The 20,745-nt window shown below is 46.1% G+C and overlaps 1 protein-coding gene across 2 annotated transcripts in view; it reads left to right on the plus strand.

Moving 5' to 3' along the window:
* TAGAP (T cell activation RhoGTPase activating protein) overlaps nt 1-20,745 on the plus strand; it is a 53,699-nt gene that overhangs the window by 27,053 nt on the left and 5,901 nt on the right. For both annotated transcript variants that reach the window (XM_087776437.1, XM_087776438.1), the window contains exons 3-6: nt 19,096-19,137; nt 19,573-19,657; nt 19,767-19,820; nt 20,388-20,454. In XM_087776437.1, coding sequence (XP_087632563.1) covers nt 19,096-19,137; nt 19,573-19,657; nt 19,767-19,820; nt 20,388-20,454 — 248 coding nt within the window. The remainder of the gene's footprint in view (nt 1-19,095; nt 19,138-19,572; nt 19,658-19,766; nt 19,821-20,387; nt 20,455-20,745) is intronic.

Raw genomic sequence — 20,745 nt, forward strand, 5'->3', positions numbered from 1 at the left:
ACAACCAACTGAAGCTCTTATCCGAGGGGACACTGAGGTACCTCAGGAACATGGCAAGACAGAAAAAGTGCCCCAGTGACTGACTGATAAGCGCAAATGGTGTTCAGCATATTTAAAATGCAACCCGTACGAGTGTCAGCAGTATGTCACAGAAAATAAGTTATTTGCATTTGGGCTGATGGATAGAGGTTTTATTGTGTGTGTTCTGGTTTCTGAAGGTCTGCAAAAGTTTGAAGTCATCTGTGAAAGGTTAAACCCCCAAGTGAAAAATGTAAAAAAATAGCTTGAAGTCATCCAAAGGTGGTGTTGACAAATAACAGTTTCTCAGGGACCAAAGAGAGAAGATGTTGACTCAGTTTGGGCTGGCTGAATGCTAGTTGATGAAGCATGAATGTGACAACTGTAGGCTTTTCTCTGTGTTACCAGATAATCTGAAACCCCATCTCTGGCTTTTTCAAATATACTGTGCTTTGTAGTCGGTCAGCTGCTGTGAGGACTACACAAGTGATGGTCATCTCAGCACTGGGGGAAGACCCAGTGGGGCAATGATGACCAACGTGTCCCAGCAAATGTAGAATTCTGGTCATGGGAATGAGCAAATCAGCAAATTTTTCAAACAGCAAAAGGCACGTAGTCACTTTCGAAAGAATAACACAAGCCAAGCTAAGTCACCTGACTGGCAACAAAATAAAGAGCTCATTTAAAAGAAACCGAGCATTTCTGAGTTGTAGAAAACTTTCATGCTTGCACAACAAGCCGCTAGGCACTGAGGCAAGCCAGCAACCAGCTGCCACAGATCATATGACGCCGTCAGTCACATGAACCAGCTTTGCAGAGAAAAATCTCTCTGATGAGCCTTTTAGACAGTTACTCAGCAGATTAGCCGCCGTGGCCCTTGCAAAAAGTTATCCATCCTCCCCGTTGTGTAGCGTTATGCATTCTTAAACACTTGTTCTCAGGAGTCCTCAGCAGGGTTAAAGAGAGAGACAGGCAAAGGTCCCCAGTCTCCATGAGGTGATAGTGGGCAAACTTTTACCTTTTCATCCCCCAGTGTAGATTGTTGCAAGTCTAAAAATGATTATACCTGGTCAGATTAAAGGCACCATTTTTTTTTCTGCTTGCTTGCTTAGTTCAGCACAAGGAAGCAGACCCCTCTTCTAGTTTATCAGCCTCCCACATGCAAACAAAAAGTGTAACACCTCAGAAACCTGCCAATTTTTCTCTGAGGAGGAGGAGGGCATGAAGAAATGTCACCACCAATTGCTTTCTGAATGCACAGTGGGCTGGAATGTCCTCTCACTGGCACCGCTATTGTGCAGCCTTCGGAGAAGCCCCTTGCTGACGTGCAATAACAACTGCAGATCTGCCTCTACTCTCATTCCTCTTTTGCCTTTCTGCCTTCTGATTAGTCGAACTGGAGGCATAAATCCAGCTGCTGTCTGGGCCTGGGGGCATTTTGCACTCACCATGCCCTGGGCACAACAGGGGAGAACCCAGCTTAGAGCATCCCTGGTAGCGTGATGGGAGCCTAAAGCAGCTATTACAACACTGTCAGGAAAAATCAGACGTGGGAATCCCAAGCTTCCTTTGTCATAAGGGAGGCATGAGAGTGGTACAGACCCATGCTGCTGAAGGGAACCTGGGCGAGTAAATGAGATTCACCTCAGTGCATAAAAGAGCAGAGTGAGAGCCACTGCTGAGGAGAACAGTTTAAGAGCAAGGTGCTACTGTTATTCTGTGAGCAGTACAGGTGGAAGGAAAACGCTGGTGTTATTTCCTAAGAGCTGCACAAGGAGAAAGTCTGTCTTTATCAGGAACTGAAAGAAGCACTTTTCTGTAGAGAAGAGCAAGAAGTTTTTATTCCATCTCAGTTTATTTCTTCATCTGGAAAACAGGCTCCTCTTAGACTGAAGGAAGAGTGCTACCATTCATGCTGTGTATGCTACTCTGTACGTACTATGCATTTACCACACATTTACGGTGTTGTGGGAAATACTGAACATCTGAGCCTGTGGTTTAAGCCCCTTTATAGCCAATGGGGAGAAAGAGGCAGTTCCAGCTGCAGAAACCCTCTGAGCTGTCTTAGGTTCCTACTGTAGGACAGGATGCCTCCCCAAGTAGACATGCCTTGCTCTCTCTCTGGACATGGAGAGAGTCTAGATGACTAACTTGGATGTAGATGTGTCAGTTTAGACAGAGAAAGTAGCCAATGGGTGTTATGCCCACTACCTTTTGCACTGACAGGGAAGGTCTCATTGGTTCCTCGTGACGCTCCATGGGACTGGCTGTGTCTACTCAGTCTCAGCCTTTGACTGCATCCTCTTTGGGTGAAAGCTGTTAATTTGTGCTGTGTTTGAACAGCACCTTGAGCAATAAGGGTTCAGTCTGTGCCCCTTTAGTGAACCCTTAGTGTTGCCACACACAAAACTGTTTATAACCATCATCCCAAAAACTGAAAGTATGCTTGTCTCATGCTTCTGTCATTTCAGTGTTGGGATATCAATGCTAGCATAAATGGCAGGATGGAGGGAAAGAATAGAGACATATGTCATAGGTCAGAAACCATGGCAGTGCCAGTCAGCATGTCTTCACAGCAGTGACTGTTGCTGGGTTCTGCCATCTGAGACTCTGCGCCTCCATTCCCAAGGCTCTGCCTCGGTGAAATGACTCTCCCAGAGATGGTTCCCATGGTTGCCCTAAGAAGGCAACCTAGAAATGAGTCCTTGCTGCTCCCCTCTTCAGCTGTGGCACAGTCTGGGTCTTGGTGAGCTGTGGGTTGTGCGCAGTGAGGACGCAGCGTCCAGGTGTGAAGAACAGCAGGAGGCATTTAGCTTCAGATGCCATAGTTCTCTTATCCTTCTCTGACCTGCCAGCTTCCCTGTTGGCACTTTCTGGTGAATTTTGGTGACATTTCACACATCTATGCTGAGTTGTATGGCATAGCATTCATCTGCCATCCCATCTGGGCTACCTCAGGCTTGTGTCAGAATGCGGGAAGTGAAAGTAAAGGCACCACTTTGCATTTAGACTGTGACCACATTATTTTGAATTGCTCCTCTCCCCTTTGTAAACAGGCCATGCAGTAAGCGTGCAACACCATAACAGCGAGGCCAGGTTTGCAGGAGGGAGTGTGCTGAGAGGTGCGCATGTGTAGACTGCTGGAGCGAGAAGGGCAGATGTGCAGGAGTGCGTCTTTTGTGTACTCCTACCAAGTGAAAAGTGGTCACTCTTGGTCACAGGAGACCACAGATTTACTTTACTTACAGAGCTCTCTTAGCTCTGCCAGAGCTAAGAGAGGAGCGCGTTGATTTGGAAAAGCCCTGGTCACCTCCTTCAGACATTGCCACGACCACTCTGAGGAACAATCCTGACACTGCAGCCCTGGCAGGCATTATATTGGTATGGCGAGACTCCAGACCAACAGCAACCTTATGTTCAGCAGAAGTAAGAATGGGAAAAGGGAAGGGGAAAAGCCAGTCACGTGGATTTCCCGTGTAGGAGCAGAGCTCCTTCATCCTGGCGTGGGACTGGGCTGGTGTAGGCATGTGCAGCACCAGTGGTGCTCCAGGAGAAACTTACGGTCTGTGCTCAGAGCCGAAGGGGAGGTGGGATTTAGGCTTACTAGCCCTTGGTGGCTGACATCCAAACCCAAACCTCCCTGGCCTCCTCGGCCCCTCTTCTGTGAGGAATTCATGATCTTTTCAGGTATGGGATGACGAGCTGGGTGAGAAACACTTTACCCATCCCATGAAAAGTTTCTGAGTCTTAGAAATTTTCAGAAAAAAATTCTGTTCAGATTGCACAAAACTCCAGTTTCCCAAGGTGTTTCCCAAGAAACTGAGATGAAAGATTAAAGAGCTACATTGAAATAAACAGCAGTGGGAAAATCAAGCTAGACAGACATTTAATGTGAGTCACAGACCTACCACTATTGGGCCACTTTCCTGTCTTTTGTTGCAAACTAGTAAAACGAAAGTTAAATTCAGTGGGTGGATTTTAATTGCAACATCATTCTCCGTGATGTTGGTTTATTGATACGTTGAGCCTCTAAGAAAAACATCTCCATAAACTGCAGAAGTAACTGACCTTCTGCCCCTCTTGTGAAACATATTCCGGGAAATCATGAGGGAAATAATATGTCTAGTGAGGAATCCATTTCCAGGAAAAAAACTCAGGCTGGATGGGCCAAAGAGAAGAGAAACAGCCTGGAGGGGAAACATAAGAAACAGTGTGGAAGGGAAACATAATCACAGAAAACTGTGTGGTAGCTGTGTATCTCAATGCAGGAATAAAAATGTGCTAGAAAATATCACATGGGTTGTGATGAGACATATTAAAAATTTTTGAACTAAAAAGATAAGAATATTATTTACATTTATCTTAAGCCCACTCCTTATGCATTCATTTCAAATCCAAAATGAGACAGGGATCTTATGAAAAAAACATCTATGTAGTCATATGACCAGAGACGTTATGAGAGCACACAGAGACAAGGCAGCTAACATAGGCTTGCCCATGCAACCATGAAGTGGACACTTCCCAGTCACTTCCCAGTTTGCCTCGGCAATCAAGATCACTTTCTTTCTTCTTCTTTCATTCCCCTTCTGTTTGGAATAGAAGTGTCCACAAACAGGAGAAAAAAAGGAACAGTGAGCATTAATAAAGACAGCCTACAGGTACAGTTCAGAAGACCCTTATGCTCCCTGTCCTTCTTGTTCAGAGCAAGCATGATGCATAGTTTTTCTCACTAACTTCAGGTGGCTCTACAGAAACCCTGCAGACCCCTTCCAGCCTGTCTTCCCTCTTGACAGTCTCTACCGTGGCTTTCGATCTGTCTCCTAAAGGAACAGCAAATGGAAAAACAGATGTAAACAGCTGAGCAGCTAGAGGACAGGTTCTTTCTGCTTGTCACTTTTCCTGCCTACCTCCCACAGGGGTCTCTGACCTCCATGCTACCACTGTCCTCGACTATGGGCACTGCGCTAGTTGAGTAACATGGGGGTGATCAGAGCTGCTTGCTCCTCACTGAGCACTCTCTTTCATCTACCCAACCTCTGCATATCATTATATGTAACTTTCACTAGTATCTGCATTTCTTACTCCACCTCATCGTCAGACCATGGTCTGAAAAGAGAAAAGGAAGTGAAAAAAAGAGAATACCGTATCTGCATAGGTATTAAAGAATTCTTTCTCTCTGCTAATAATTACTTGGTATGTTTGTCTCCTTGAAGAAGGACTTGAACCCTTTGTCACTGTAAGGGTTGAGTCGAAAGACAAGTCACGGTGGCTTGCACCAAGTGAGGGCTGCTGTCTCAAAGATAAGCATATTTGCATCTGAGGAGTCAGCCAGCTCCTCATCCAGCATCTGTCAACTGCTGCCTCCCCATCTCATGGGCCCAGGAGCAGTATGTACTGCAGTTCAGGTGGAAGCTGTTCAACTGGCTAAACCATCTCCCATCTCCCTGCTCTGTTGCAACTGTTTTGACAGCTGTCAGATGTTCTCAACACGGCGGCTGCTGCTGTTGCTGGATTGGTACTGATGGGAACTTGGCCTTAAATGTTCCTGCATTTAGTTGTTATTTAGACAGGCCAACAAAGCATTTCCAAGGCAACCCAAGCTTGGGAAGGTCTTTGACAATGTTTGGTACTTTCTCCCTCCCCAAAAGACGAGTGGACTTTAAGAAAATAATGCAAAGGTATTTCTACCACTCTGTAGTTTTCCATATGCTGAACAGCAAAGACACTGAGAAGGTTTGTGGTCCCTCAGATGAAAGATTGTAAGATTCATATATAGCAAAAACAGGTATCGCAATCAATCGCCCCTTAAAACATCTTTCTAAAGAGGGCTACAGTCAGCAGGTACATTGAAGATTTGTTACTAGCTGCTCTTAAGTTGAAGGGTGTGCATTCCCTGAGGTGTTCAGAGAAGTGTGAGCGGACACTCAGACTCCTGGAGGACAGCTGGTTAATAGGAATCAGGTTAGCCAGCAATAATGAGGTGAGCCCAGTGATGACCGGGGAGTCTGTAGTACAAATCAAGTATGACGTGCACGTGCTGTTATGCATAATCAGCCAACACAATAGGATGGTTTCTTGGTTTTCTCTACACTTTTGTTATTGTTGCATATTTTGTGGGCAGATTGAAACACCTCCTGAATTCCCACAAGACCTTAGCAGGATTCATATTTTACACTTTGCATTATAACAGTACTTATTAAAGAAAATGGTACCTTCCTCATTTTCCTGTGGTCATGCATAGCACTTCTAATGTGTCAAGTTTGTGGAGAAGGAATGGCTGCTGCTCGTGCACAAGATTATTAGCATGTCAAAGTCCTGTGAAAGGTTTATACAGCATGGCACCATGGTGGGAATGTGCTACAGGATCTTGGTGATCCAGTGCCCACTTACAGTAAAGGAAGTTACACTAAAGGAAACATCTCGCTGTGGCCCCATAAGTTAGTCCAAGGAAGAGTTCATTCAGAGCAGAGTTCCACTAGGGTCACAATGAAATGTCTTCATTCATAAGATTTTGCCTGGTGGTAGATCTTTGAATCATACTCATTTTGTTAGAGACGAGTCATTGACTGAAACTTGATTCAAGCACCATTTGGAGCAACTCATTTCTGAATCCCAGCTTTGCAGCATTCCCGTGCAATATTTCTGTGACAACTTAAATCAAAACCTAGATGCTGATCCTTGTCCCTTTTCTCTCTGTGTCCCCAGACCTGGCATTCCAGGTAAGTACCCTGATATTAAATCCATCCTCTGTAATTATCAGATGCAGTCTAGGTCATGCTTTTACCATCTGTTTTCTGTAGAAATGATTTGGGAATGCATCATGTAGACTCTCTGTACCTCCTTTCACTGGTACTGAAAATAAAAGGGATGACAAAGAAAAGCACTGCCCAAGAGCAGGTTAGTTTTCTCTCAGCCATGCTCAGTGCACAGCGGTCATGAAGAAGAGCAACCTGAAAGGAGTTATACCTCACACTGCCAGAGCCTGCCTGCCCTCTCCCTGACACTGATCTCATCCACAATTTGCCAAGGCACTTATGTTCCCAACTCCTATTTAAAGTCAGGGTGGGTAGGTGACTAAAAAGGCGATAGGTCCCTAAGTATCTTTGAGGATCTGGTCCTCAACTCCACTTCCTCACCAGAGCCCTCAGTGGTAACTCCCCAGCACAACGTTCCCCACAGCCACCAAGGCCAACTCCAGCCTCCTCCTGCCAAGACGGTGCAGAAGTCACGGCAAAGGATATAAAATCCCACAAGTGGGCAAATGCTGTTTCCATCCCCTCTTCTCTTCTAAGGAACAGAGACCAGGGTAGTACCTTGACCATATAAAGTAGAGCCCTCATACATGTGTATCATTGTGAAAGAGTCTGTGGTTTCTAATGGAAATTCCCCGTTTTGAGGACAGAAATTTTTACTAAAAGTGATAGAATATTTCATGACAGCAGGCTTTTATAGGTGTTCTCTCATAAAGGCACAATCCAACACCAAAAGCCTGGGATTTTTTCCCGTTCTTGTTGTCACTTATCCCTGTTTAATTTTGAACGCCACCTAAATCAGAATGGTGGCATTTTATACCTGGGGTGCGTGGAAAGCCAGGCTGCAGGAATCGGGCCCTTTTCAGTTATACCTACACAGATACAGAAACAGCCGCACAAACCACTGCGAGGGATGGCATTTTTGGCGGGAAAATTCATTCTGCAAAACTAGTGGTATCTTATGCATTGAGAAAAAGAGAACCAACAAAAACTGCATTTTGAGGAACTAAAACTAGGATCTGCTAAGCAATAATAAAGAAGAAAAAAAGAGAAGGAAGAGAAAAAAACAACCACAGTGTCTGACTGTAATTTCCTTTTGGAGGATTACCTCTGTGTAAGAAATTAAGCAACTACTTTCAAGTTGATGAAAGCTTTTTTTCAATCAGTACAACATAATTCAGCATTTAGAAACTAAACTGGAAAATACAGGTATCTTTTTTCCTTAGTTTCATTAAAATCACTTTATCTACATAGAATACTGGCCAAAGCCCAGCCAAAATTCTCTAAGGTACGCTAAGCAAAAATCACTGGTTGACCGAAGAGAGGATATCATAGAATCATAGAATCGTTAAGGTTGGAAAAGACCCTTAAGATCATCGAGTCCAACTGTTAACCTATCACTGCCAAGTCCACCACTAAACCATGTTCTCGAGCACCACATCTACCTGTCTTCTAAATACCTCCAGGGATGGAGACTGAACCACTTCCCTGGGCAGCCTGTTCCAATGCCTGACTACCCTTTCAGTGAAGACATTTTTCCTAATATCCAACCTAAACTTCCCCTGGCGCAGCTTGAGGCCATTTCCTCTCATCCTATCTCTTGTTACTTGGGAAAAGAGACTGACCCCCACCTCACTACAACCTCCTTTCAGGTAGTTGTAGAGAGCGATAAGGTCTCCCCTGAACCTCCTCTTCTCCAGGCTAAACACCCCAGTTCCCTCAGCCACTCCTCATAAGACTTGTGCTCTAGACCCTTCACCAGCTTCATTGCCCTTCTTTGGACACGGTCCAGCACCTCAATGTCCTTCTTGTAGTGAGGGGCCCAAAACTCAACACAGTACTCGAGGTGCGGCCTCACCAGTGCCGAGTACAGGGGCACTATCACCTCCCTGGTCCTGCTGGCCACACTATTCCTGATACAAGCCAGGATGCCATTGGCCTTCTTGGCCACCTGGGCACACTGCTGGCTCATGTTCAGGCGGCTGTCAACCAACACCCCCAGGTCCTTTTCCGCCAGGCAGCTCTCCAGCCACTCCTCCCCAAGATATGGGTACAAGATATTGTACCAATTTGTTATTGGATTCTTCCCTCACTGTTCAAAATAAGTAATCTTTGGGGTATAAAATGAGCCTTTGTCTCTTGACCAGGTACCCCAGTGTACTGAAAATGGAAGAAGGCAATTTCAAGCTCAGGTGATACATAAGCCCAAATGCCATTGATTTTCATTTGTTTATGATGAGAGTAGAGGAAAGGAAGAAACCTATTAATTGCAAGGATAAAGCAGTGATTTCTGTCTTGGTACCAAATGTATTCAGTTCACACTCCAGCTCAGTGTGTTCAGCTAAGCACTTGTCTATGTTCTTTGCTGAAAAGTGATGAACTGAATCAAGTGCTTTGATACACTCTGAACATCTCAGTGCTCACACAGGCGGTGTCACACTGGTGGAAAGGGATGTTCTCTGGCTTGTTGTTAGGGTATAGAGCAAGAAGTCTACCTCCATACACACATCCCTGCAGTCACCATCCCAGTGGTTTTTTAGAAGATTAAATAGGAAGTTTATGAAAACTGGCAGCTACCTCTTACCTTCAGCACATCTTGTATGTTGAATACACAAGAAGTTCTTGTATATTCTGACAGCCCTCCAGACATGAATTTGATGACAGAGGCACACCTTGGCACAGGCCTTGCTGATAGATAGAATGGGCTGTCCATCTAACCACCTTCCACCCTCTGTTTACTCATTTTTGTAGCTCAAAACCTGAACGCAGTCACCGAAGCTTTATCTGAAAATCTGAATATGCTGTTCTGGGAACAGTGGAACCAACTGTGTGACGTTTCCTGCAAGCTTGTGTCCTTTGTGTCCTGATCCACCTCTCTGCAAAGACCTTGATCTCCACCATGATTACATGCCATTTCCATCAGGCACGCCACAGCTAGCCCAGAGCTACAGGCACAGTGACTGAGTGGCCGTGATGCACACGCTGATTAGCCATTCAAGATGGTTTAATGACTTTTTCTGAGGGAAAAAAAATCCTTACCACCCACTAATTTCCAAAATGCTTGTAGGAAATTCACTGGCTTGGGGAAGAGTTGCTGACTTGCCTGTTGTGACTGAAATTAATGTAGAGACTAAAAGTTACTGGGGGTGATAGAGGAGCAAAAAACAACTGGGAAAAAAGTGCAGTCACATATGCTTTGCCTGCGAGACTAGGAGCCCAAGATTAAAAGCATACAAAGGACTAAATCCAGTTAAATCTAGTAAAAGTTCTGCGTGGCTAAAGATAAAGAATTTGGCATAGGAAAGTAAAAATTAGAGGACAAAGAATATTGCGTGTGAGAAGTTAGACACCAGTGTCTTAGAGGGCATAGCTGTGGGCTGGGGGTTTCTGAGGAGCTGCCACTGAGGCCCCTCAGTCCCATGCAGAATTAGACCCTTTTTGCTAAGGGGTCTTGCAAACTTTCCTGCTAAGGAGGCTAAGAGCCTCCTTAGGAACGTGAAGGTACACAGCGGTTGCAATGACTGCAGTGCCATGTGGCCCTTCTCAAGCTCGCTTTGAAGGAAGTAGCTCCTCAAAGAGCATGCAGACATCGTGTGACACCATATCCCACTATCTGCCTGATGTTTAAAGCATAGCCTCTGCTATGACCGTGCTGGAGTCCCCATGTCAGATCCCTTCCCAGAGGTCAGGCAAAGGGAGGGGAGTTCATGCTCAGAAACATTTTTATTACAGAATCTAGACAAAATGGTTAGTTCAGTTACCATATTGAATGGTTATTTCATTGTGACATTGTCATGTTTCCTCTTGACAATAACCTACATGCTTAAAATAAGTGAGTATTTGATCTGGCCAGAAGGTGACTGTCGCGTTTTGATGTGGTAAGTAGAACTGCAAAGACCTCGAGGGACAGAAGTAATGCCCAGAAAATAACATATTGTCCTCACAGACAATGCATTGAAAATGCCTTCATTTGTCAAAGATTTGCCGCTAAGGCTAAAATTAAGGTCTTCTCTTTGCTACGTGGCACATAGGAGACAGAAGAGGCAACAGCTGCCAAACTCTTTACTGGGTTCTCCTGTTATGTACCACTTTTCACCAAATGATATCAAAGCAACTTATGCAGTGCAGTGACCTTTTATTTTTGGCGCATTATTCATGAGAAACTGAGGCAGAAAGAAGGCAGCTACCTTTCAGATGATACATGGAAAATCAAAGGGCAAAACAAAGCACCTCCTGGAGTTCACCCACAAACCCCTGACACAAAGATGCAATTACAGTTTTTGGTTAGTCTGAAAATTCCCTAATAGGGCGATTACTGAGCACTGTAGGTTTGGTGAGTAAGCATGTTCAGTTGTTACAGTAACGACTTTTTCCGTGCTTGTGATGTTCATTAGGATTTTTCGTCTAAGGTCAATACAGAAATGTTATCTATCTGCATTGTTTATTCACGTCAGTCTCGCAGTTATGACAGGTTTACATTGCAGCACACTCTCGTCCAAAGAAAACTGCGGGAATGCCTGGTTCTGGAAGCAAACAGAAATGTTGCAGGGAGGAGGGACAACCACTGGGACGTAACACAGGCCTCTCAAACTCCTCTTCTAGCACATCTGGCTCTCCTAAAATAGCACAGACAGGAGTCAATTAGAGTGATATGTTGTATTTCAGTGCCTGAGTTTAGCAAACGTTTTCGCTGAGTATAGCATTGGAGGTGACTAACTTAGAGCTACAATAATTCCAGGGGGTTACGTTTGAAAGATACACTCTGGGGATCTGTGTATAATGCAGTAAGAATAGGCGCTTTGCCTTTGTTACTTACCAAATGGAAGCAGGATCCCCTTGCAAATGTACCAGCATCTTAGGTTTGGCATAACTTACAGGATAATGAGTGTTCATTTTTACTCTCTGAACACTAAGTTCAATTAAGTTACACAAGGAGAGGATCGGTTCACAGTGTTGCCCAAGCAATACTAAGGCTCCGTGTAGCAATATGGTCTTTGGCTTACACAAATGTTACGGCAGGTGCTGGACTGTACATCTTTTGACTTAGCATTTTTATACCTTATGGTGCCTAAAGGTAAGAGGATTCAATCTCTCTTTGAAAAGACCCTTCCTGAGGTACTTCTGGGGTACCTATCTTATCTCAACAAGTAACCATGTAACTGATTAATGTGTCTAGTAAAATTCAGAGCACTTCTCAACTTGTCCTTAGACTGAAGACAGGCATTTCTTTTCAGACCTGAGGAAGGGTTTTGCACCTATATCAGTTGGCCTGGTTAAAGATACATCCTCCCCTCGCACACTTTCTTGCTAATACTAAATAAGGCAGTTCATGACTGTAAGACCACACACAGCGACTGTTTTCAGAGAGAAAAATCCCAAAGAAACATACTCATCTGATAAATGGGAGAAAAGGTAAAGCTCAATCAAAGCACAAACAAACCTTTAAAAGGAAGTGGAAAGAGAGAACAAAATCTTCTGTTCAGGCCTCAGCCACCACTGAATGGGGAAATGGACATGGTGGCATGCAGGTACCTTCTCTACATACTCCTCACTGTCATCTCTGTGCAGTGACTGCAGATCTGAAAGCAAAGACAGGGTTCAGAGCAGGCACACACGAGTGGAGTAAGCAAATGCAGCCATAACAGCACCAGGTCTGCATGGCAGCAGCAGTAATTAATGGCCAACTTTGCAGGAATGCAGGCCTGAACAGGACAGCCTGGCCTTCAAGCCGAGCCCTCTCCAGCAATCAGCTGATATAGCTGAACTCAGTCTCAAAAGCATTTTTTCTTCCCCCCACCCCACTCTTGCTAGCAGGCGATCCCGGGTCCTGCTTGCTCTGGAGGGTGGGAATGCCTCTCTTATTCCTGGCCTCAAAGAGTCACCGTGCTTTTGCAAATGTGGAGGCGAGGACCTGGCTGCCCTGGTTCCCAGTGGGGCAGCCCTCGCCACCCCCCAGTTGTGCCGATCAGTGCTGGTGCCAGAGGCTGGCTTGCCCGGCCCCACGGCGGCCGCGGTGCAGAGCACCTCCACCCTCCGCGTGTCCCCTCCACAGCAGTAGCGACGGTCCTGTTTGCCCAGAGACCTCGTGGTGCCCTGTGGCAGGAGACAGAGCCCGTGCCATAAGAAGCATTTGCTTTCTGAAATCCTCATAAGGTAGTCCTGCTTTGAAACGGGATAGCAATACCAAAGTGGGGTGTTTATATAAAACACTAACACGGCAGCTGTTGCTAGTAGCAACAATATGGCAATCACCAGCTAATATGGAGATGTTTGTTTCGAATTTATCATCTTGACTTTGATGAGTGGCCAAAACTTCGCAGAAGAACATTTTATTTTGCTGTGTGTGGATGTGCATGCACAAGGACAGAGGGCACAATGGCAAATAACTCTCCCAAAGTATGAGGTTGAATGTGCCCAGGGGAGTTTAGCTGCAGCCAGCAGAGTTGTGCTTGGAAAGATTTGCCTTGCCTAACATTGCTTTTGCCTGGAGGATGGAGTCCAGGTGTGTGGTCGTAAATGTTCCCATTCATGTTAATGTAGTGGCGATGAGGATCTTGTTACTGGCAGTTCTTACTTAGGAAACAGGTACAGCTCAGGAATGACAAACTCACAAGGGCATCACTATGATGAAGGGTTTGGTGATATTCCCATCATCCCACTGGGGCTCGGAGGAGGACAAGTGGAAGCAAACAATGGGGAAATTCCAACTACTTCTGGTTGCTCCTCCTGGGCGCCTGTGGTGACAGCCGTGTACACAGCCATGGGCGCTTACTATGCCTGAGGCAGCTCCCGCCCTGCCAGGGGACTTGTCAGGTCTTGCCAGTCCTGAGCCTGGCTTTCTTTCCTAGTTTTTGTATCAGCGGGACACATCATACACAATGAAACCCAAAATTACACTCAGGCCAAGTTTTCTTGGTCTTATTCTGGACGGGCTCCTAGGCCATTGGCAGTCTGCAGATCATCTTTTGTGTGAAAGTGAGATGACTTATGCCTGAAAATCACAGGCAAGTTAGAATTCAATGTGAAATCCAGGTTACTTCTGGTTTCCACTGATTCTCATTGTGAGATCTGAGATCGTTTTGATGCTGAAATTCAAAGCAAAACACAAGGTGCAGAAGCAGGAGAAATACAAGCCTACATCAATCAAAATCGAAAAGAAAACATTTGTTTTAATCCTGAAAAGCAAAATCAAGATTCACACCTCTCTGGATTCAGTAAGAAATATAATCTGCCCCTGAGAGCAACTGAACTTGGCAGAAAAGCACCATCTCAGTTTCTGATTTGCAAATGGACAACATAAAGAAGCAAAATAAGTGAGAAACCTACTGGAGTAACAAAAGAAGTGAGTAGCATCTCACTTTTCAATACTTTTTGAGTATCTTCAACCAGAAATCTTAAAAACAATAGAATTCAGACTTAATTACACATGTTCTCTATTACCTTGTTGTTTACTGTAAGCGAGCAAAGATTTAGATCTGCATCTGCTCAGTCAGAAATGATGGGCAATTCAACTCCCAGACTCCTTTGTGCTGGCGACCTCGGGGAGCCCAAGGAATGAGTGATACCCAAGCACCATTGAGATACAACAGCAAGCTGAATTCAGACACGACTGAACACCAGCGCAGACCTTTGGAAAAATGGTCGGCATATGCCTGCCCTTCACAGCTAAAAAAACCCCATTGGAACCAGTCAGCTGATGACTGGTAAAAAAACTTCAGAGCTGCCAACTTAGTCTTGGGGGGAGCACCCATGAAGGAATAAACAAACCATCCTGCAAAGCAAATGCTACCAAAAGGGTGTCACGGGAAGGGCACAGAATACACCTTGGGCTGTATTTACAATATTTTTGATTTGTAACTTTTTCCTGTAAGCCAGTGTGTAGAAGGGTGGTGCAATCTACCCCACGTTGCAATCTAATCTTGATATCTGATTAAGGATAAAAATCAGGAGAGCAGAGCTGGGAAAAACTGCCCATGGGTTTCACTTTCCAAAGGCAGGGTTAGCATGAGCCCAGGTCCCACCTGACTAAAACTACAGGAGTTCAGTACCAGCTGGGTTCATGGATCTTGGTCTGAACTGTTACAGGTAGGGGGTAGGGACTGGCCTGATTAAAGCTCAGGCCGCCCTCTTTTCTGTGATCAGACCCTGAACCGTGCCTATGCAGTCTGCAACACACTCTGGAAAGCGGTAGGAAATTAGAGCTGCCTTCAGAAGACGGGTAGAAATGTGACCTGTTCTCAGCAACCCACACACCACCCTGTTCTTTGAGTCTGTGGACAGATCGTGCACAGCTTTCCTTTCCAAAAACAAACCAACCCAACAACTCTCTGACTTTGGCATAATTACTTTCCTTATTTTGGTAAATGTTCCTATCGTCCCCTGGGAGACCCGCAATTGTGCCAGTGAAGACAAAACTGGAATCCTTTTCCACACGGAGAGGCAGCGGTGCAGAACTTGGCTCTTTCTGCTCTATATGGGCTCGAAAGAGTCACTGCTCCAGGCGCGTCCTGCTGTACCTTTCTCACAGCTACGCTCCTGCTGCGGCCTTGCTGGTACCACAACAGGGCGAAGGCAGGTTTCAGGATTCATTCACACACTCCCTCATTTCTAAGAGCCATTATGTCAAACATTTGTGAAAGTAGTGTTGAAATAATAAACAAAAGTGAGCTGTGGCTGGGATTTTCCCGTTTGTGGTTTGATAAGGGGAGAAGAAAAACAGACGCTTTCCAGCCACAGCAGATTTGTTCTTTTGTTCTTTTGTTTACTATCTGCTCCTGATTCCTTTTTTCCTCCCAACTGATGCTGCTCCTTAACTGCTATGGTCTGGGGTCCTTCACTGAGCTGCAGTGTAAGAGGAGAGAGGAGAAAACAGGAGAAAGCACCTCGCTTGACTGTAGCTCACAGAAAGGGGAAAATCACCACTTGGTCTGCGTTGGCAGCAAGTGCCACATAAGCCTTTTCTCCAAAGCCTGGCTGGACAAGGTGCTTGGAAGTGGACCATAAAAGCATCCATGGCCTGGGAGGGGAGAGGGGCTGCCTGGGCCCAGGGGGAAGCAGAGGCATCAGTCTGATGTCCTGGCTTCTACAAGGAAAACCCTTCACACTTTGAGGAACAAACCCAGTCCTGAGAGGCCTGGATTTCCCCAGGGTCTGCTGCTCTGCGGGACCTCCCCGCTTCTGCCTTCCCTCCGGTGTATGCAAAGCACTTCAGCAGCACTGAGGGAAGCAACTTGATGTACAGGAGGGGAAGAGCTCATACACAGGCTAGTCCTACAAAACCCTTGTAAGTCCACCCCCTCTCCCACGCCCTGATCTTTGTGTAAACGTCCCCGTGTCTTTGAAGGAGAGTTCATTCATTTAGTCAGGGATGGTGTGGGAGAAACACATCGCCTTGCAAACAGCTCCAGGTGTGCCCAAGCCATCTGCCATCTGCTCCGCCTGCCCTAGGGCAACGCTGTGGTGCAAAACCCACGCTGTACTGTACACTGCGGTACCAAAAAAACATTGTACTCTAATGCATCGTGGTATAAGATCTGTAGCAAACTGAGGGGCAGACTATAGCAAAGGCTCTGAGCCTGCAAAGCAGAGCTGGGTGGTAGAGAGGGAATCGGTCTCTTCAGGGAGAGCAGCTGTTCATGTAAGGGACCTTCATTTGTAAATATCCTATACGGCAGACCTTTTCTGTTAATATTAATTGTGGAGACCGGCTTTGGGAGCTACGTTTATGTTACCCTTTACACACTGGTGAAGAAGCTGTGAAGCTGCTCTGGCTGGTAGGTGTGAGGGCAGCTCACGCTGTGCTGGTCCTCCTGTCTTCACCCACCTGGCACAGCAGCCCTTCTGACCTCGGGACCCCGCACGCAGCTCTGCGGTGCTCGACAGGAGCCAGCACACCCTCGCTTACTGCTTTTCACAAATACAGCCAAGCTTCGTTCTGCGCGACCATACAATTACTCCACCAAACCATAGCTTTTTAGGATGTCTGCTATTCAGATGGGGCATGTTTGTTCATAATGAAATAAGCTGCTTGAAAGTCATTTGGGCACAAATAAAGTGTTTGTGATACACACCATACAAGGGCTATGAAAAATGAATGCAACCATGAGGGGGAAAAAAAACAAACAACCCAGATTGTTTTCCATATGGGCGGGCAGGCCTATACACATACCTTCCACATACAATGGCCATTATATCCCCATAACTGTTAATAGATGGGAACTAATTAGACAGAGATACAGCAGTATGTGCCCACGGACAGTCTGGTGATGTGCTATCAATACACCACCCATTACTGTATCTTCACCTCCTGGGAAATTCAAAGCATTACGCTCTGTGTACAGCTGTGCCTTGTTTGTAATCTAAGCTTCTGGCCCGGCTAATCACCACCCATTAAACTCCCATTTTCTTCACGAGTCGCACATTTTCCAGATCAAACCCTGTGTCTTAATCATGCAACAAACTGAGCTCAGAAATACGTCTGTGTACATTGCTGGAAGTGAGGGCAAGGCAGAACTGAATTGCTTAGGTCCCCTAAGCCTCTGAGATACTTAACAGACAGATATGTTTAGATACACTTTTAAAAGACGTACTGAAACACAGATGCCCCTTGTCCCAGAAATCCTGCTGGGACTATCTGCGGGGGTGCTGCAGCTGCCAGTGAGCCTTGGAAGAAATTCTCGGGAGAACACGACGCAGGTTGACAATATTTCTGCAAAAACGTGCATCGACCCATGGAATTTAGTAGGGAAATGACAGATGTCATGGGACTGCTAATTAACAAAAAATCAGTTACAGCAGTGAGTAAAAGATCAGTGTTAAATGCACAGGCCTGAAGAGTAAGTAAGTGGTTTAGATTCCTGTAAGCTTCAACCCTAAACAAGTCTACAGACCGGTGTCTCTACAGGAGCATGGAAATGACGGGCCTCAGGAGGACCTGAAAGGTCATCTACACCATCTTCCCCTGCAAACGCAGGGCAGCTCTCCTTTTGCCCTTCTGGACACATCTCTGTCTAACCAAAAGAGAATTTTGCACCTTGGATTTCTGCCAGAGTCGAGCTTAGACCGCCTGTCTCTTTCTTATGACAACCCGGGGTCAATACTACACGGGCCAGGACTGATGTGGTTAAACAAAGAACGGCTTTCAGGGTGAATTCAGCAGCGGATGTAGCCGTAACGTGCATCTGCAAAGAGCTGTGCTATGACACAGCCTCGTCCCCTGCAGACGTGAAACAGAACATCCACCGGGGGAAGCAGCAGAGAGAACACAGTTTTACAAGCCTGCTTTCCACCTAAGTCCACCGCTGAAATATTCCCAACCCTTTGACTCTCAGCCTTAGGCCCTCTTTTTCACTAGATCAAAAGACTGGTACCCAGAATACCGGGATGTAATTTGTCTCTGTCAATGAATCAGTAGAACTAATACCATGCATTTAACATCAAACGTTGATGAATTTTCATAATGGCCTGGTAGAGTGAGTACTGTTTTCCTTATGTTCCTGATGTGCCTGGGTTGGGGGGAGTCAGAAACAGACCCTGAAGAGGTACAGGGAGAGCAGAGATGGATTTTTCCTGGATTTTTTTATCTCTTCAGTTGAATTAAACTTTATTACTTGGACACATAATTCTTAATAAGACATATTTTAAACAAGAATTTTTATTACATGTTGTTGTACATTACTAAATTATTATGTAACACCACTTCTTCTCTAGAAGTCCGATGCTTAGATTCTCAAGAACTAGTTGGCACCGGCAAAGTGTGTGTCAACATCTGCTTGCAGACAGTAAACTGTTGCCATTAGTTTTTCAAAAAATATACAAAAACATTTCTCTGCATCTTGGCTATTCCACTCCCCCATCTTTTTAACTGTTCTTAGCGTCACTTGATCGGGTGGTGCATCTTTAAACTGCAAAATCTAAGGTCTCTGAGCAGTCAAGGGACAGACTGTACCCACTGCCCTTTAACGGTAAGGAGAAGCTGCCCACAGTGCAGCCCCCTCTGCACATCCCACCTCACGCTGGTGATGCTAGATGGAACCTTTACCTGGCGACTGTCTCATCTTTTCCATCCATAACAGCTATAAGGGTGCTTTTTTTTTTCTTTAAGGAAAAAAAAAAAAAAAGTAGCTCCTCTAAAAGGAAAGAGGAAGCCAGAAATTTCATACCATCACAGTCCTGCCCCATGATGCTTCTTCCTGTCTGTGAATTTCCACCTGCCCCTTCTGCATATATAAGGCAGCACACGTGGGGTAGAACTGTTTAGTTGCCTGCCTCCGTCCAAAGGATTAGTAGCAGTGGGGAGTGATGCTGTTTCTCTTTTCCTCCGCAGTTCACGGGAGGTGAAGGAGCTCTGGCTGGACTCACTCCTTGGGTAAGTACTCCCTGGGATTAAATCTGTGGTGTGGTGGTTGAAGTCGGTGGAGTGCTCCAGATGCAGCTGTACAGAGAGGGACAAAAATATAGCCGGGGGAGAGGTGTGCCCACTGCTAAGCGTCGCTCGTGGGCAGAGCTGACTGATTGCTTAGCCTTGTGTTTGCAGATTAACAACAACCTCACATAGCTGTCACCACTTGCTCATTTTTTGCAGGGATTAAAAATGGAAAGCTGCTTTTCTGTTTTAGTCAAGAGGCAGATAGAGCAGCAGGGCTGAGTGCCTTCCAGAGAAGGGCTTTACGACTGACTTGTGTGGGATAGCTTGCTGGTTCAGGATCATACTTAAATGCTAGACCGGCTTGCAGGGGAGAAAGACAAGAAGGGTGCAGTTTTACAAAGCTCTTTCTTTGTCCATTCCCTGTTCAATAAACAGGCAAACAAAAGGACCGAAGGAAACCAGAGTGTCCAGAGCTCCCCCGATCAAACTCCTAATGAAAGTGTTGAGCGGCTGTAACATTGTGAGTGTCTTTACTGTTTCAGCTCTGTCAATAGAGTGATTTTGAAAAGCTCTGATTTCTAAACCATAGCATTCAATTACTTACATAGTGTCTTTGTTTTCTTGCCTAGTCAAAGACACTAAATGCTGGGAACATGGAGAGTCTGATTGAGTGCCAGTCGGAGGTAAGCAGCCGCTACATTTCCCCCGCTCCTTGTTGGGTACTGATGTGAGATATCTTAGCAAAGTGCCCGCTGCCTACCACTACCCACGAGTGGGCAGAGCCCTTTGAAGGCAACTCTGTGCGGCACCGGGCAGAAGGAGCTGGGCATCGCTGTGAGCAGCAGTGGGTTGCCCGGGCTCGTGGGGAGCTTTGCTCAGGAATCTGGCAGGCTCCGAAGCCATCAAGGCTCCCCGGAGAAGTCTGGGAGGAAATCTCCAGTGCCAGGGGAGGACAGAGAAGGGCAGGCCGTGTCCGGCTGTGGCTTCTCTGGATCAAAAGAGCAGCCTGAAAGAGCACAGGGTTGTGACCTGCTGGGCAGGTCTGGGGTGGCTGGCTGCAGGGTTTACCACAAACCCCTCTTTGGGCAGCGAGGCAGTGTCACTCCTGGACCAAGGCACCTCTTCAGCAGGTGTTTGGTTTGCTCTGGTTATGCCCCGGAGCCTCCCACAGATTTCGGAGGAGCTGCAGCAACTTGCTGGTGGCCCTCACTGCTGGTGGCAGCTCTGTAATTTCAACACGCTTCTTGCAGGCTGATGCCAAGAAATGTCCCTCGCTGGTCCCAGCAGATGCTGAGGATGGGCTTTGCCACTCGATTGGTGAGTTTCGAAAACAAACTGAGGAACTGCCTTCTTATATAATGCTTGTGAGCTGCAAAACCACCCGAAACTGCCCGCTTCACCTCCCTGAGAGCAATCCACAGCCCTCAGCCCCATCCAGGAGACGGCTTAACCCTTGGAGTGCCACTCACTTGCAAATGACCTCTTTCCCTTATGCTCAGTGGCAAAGGTGACAGTGCTGAGTGCGAGAGGTCTTGTATCCCTGGTCCCTGGTCCTCAGAGCCACACTTCGTTCTGTTCCCTGGCAGCGATGGGAAGTAAATATGCTCC

The sequence above is a fragment of the Nipponia nippon genome, unplaced genomic scaffold, assembly GCF_047370975.1.
Source record: "Nipponia nippon isolate SJK-2023a ecotype South Korea unplaced genomic scaffold, ASM4737097v1 scaffold_4, whole genome shotgun sequence".
Taxonomy (NCBI): domain Eukaryota; kingdom Metazoa; phylum Chordata; class Aves; order Pelecaniformes; family Threskiornithidae; genus Nipponia; species Nipponia nippon.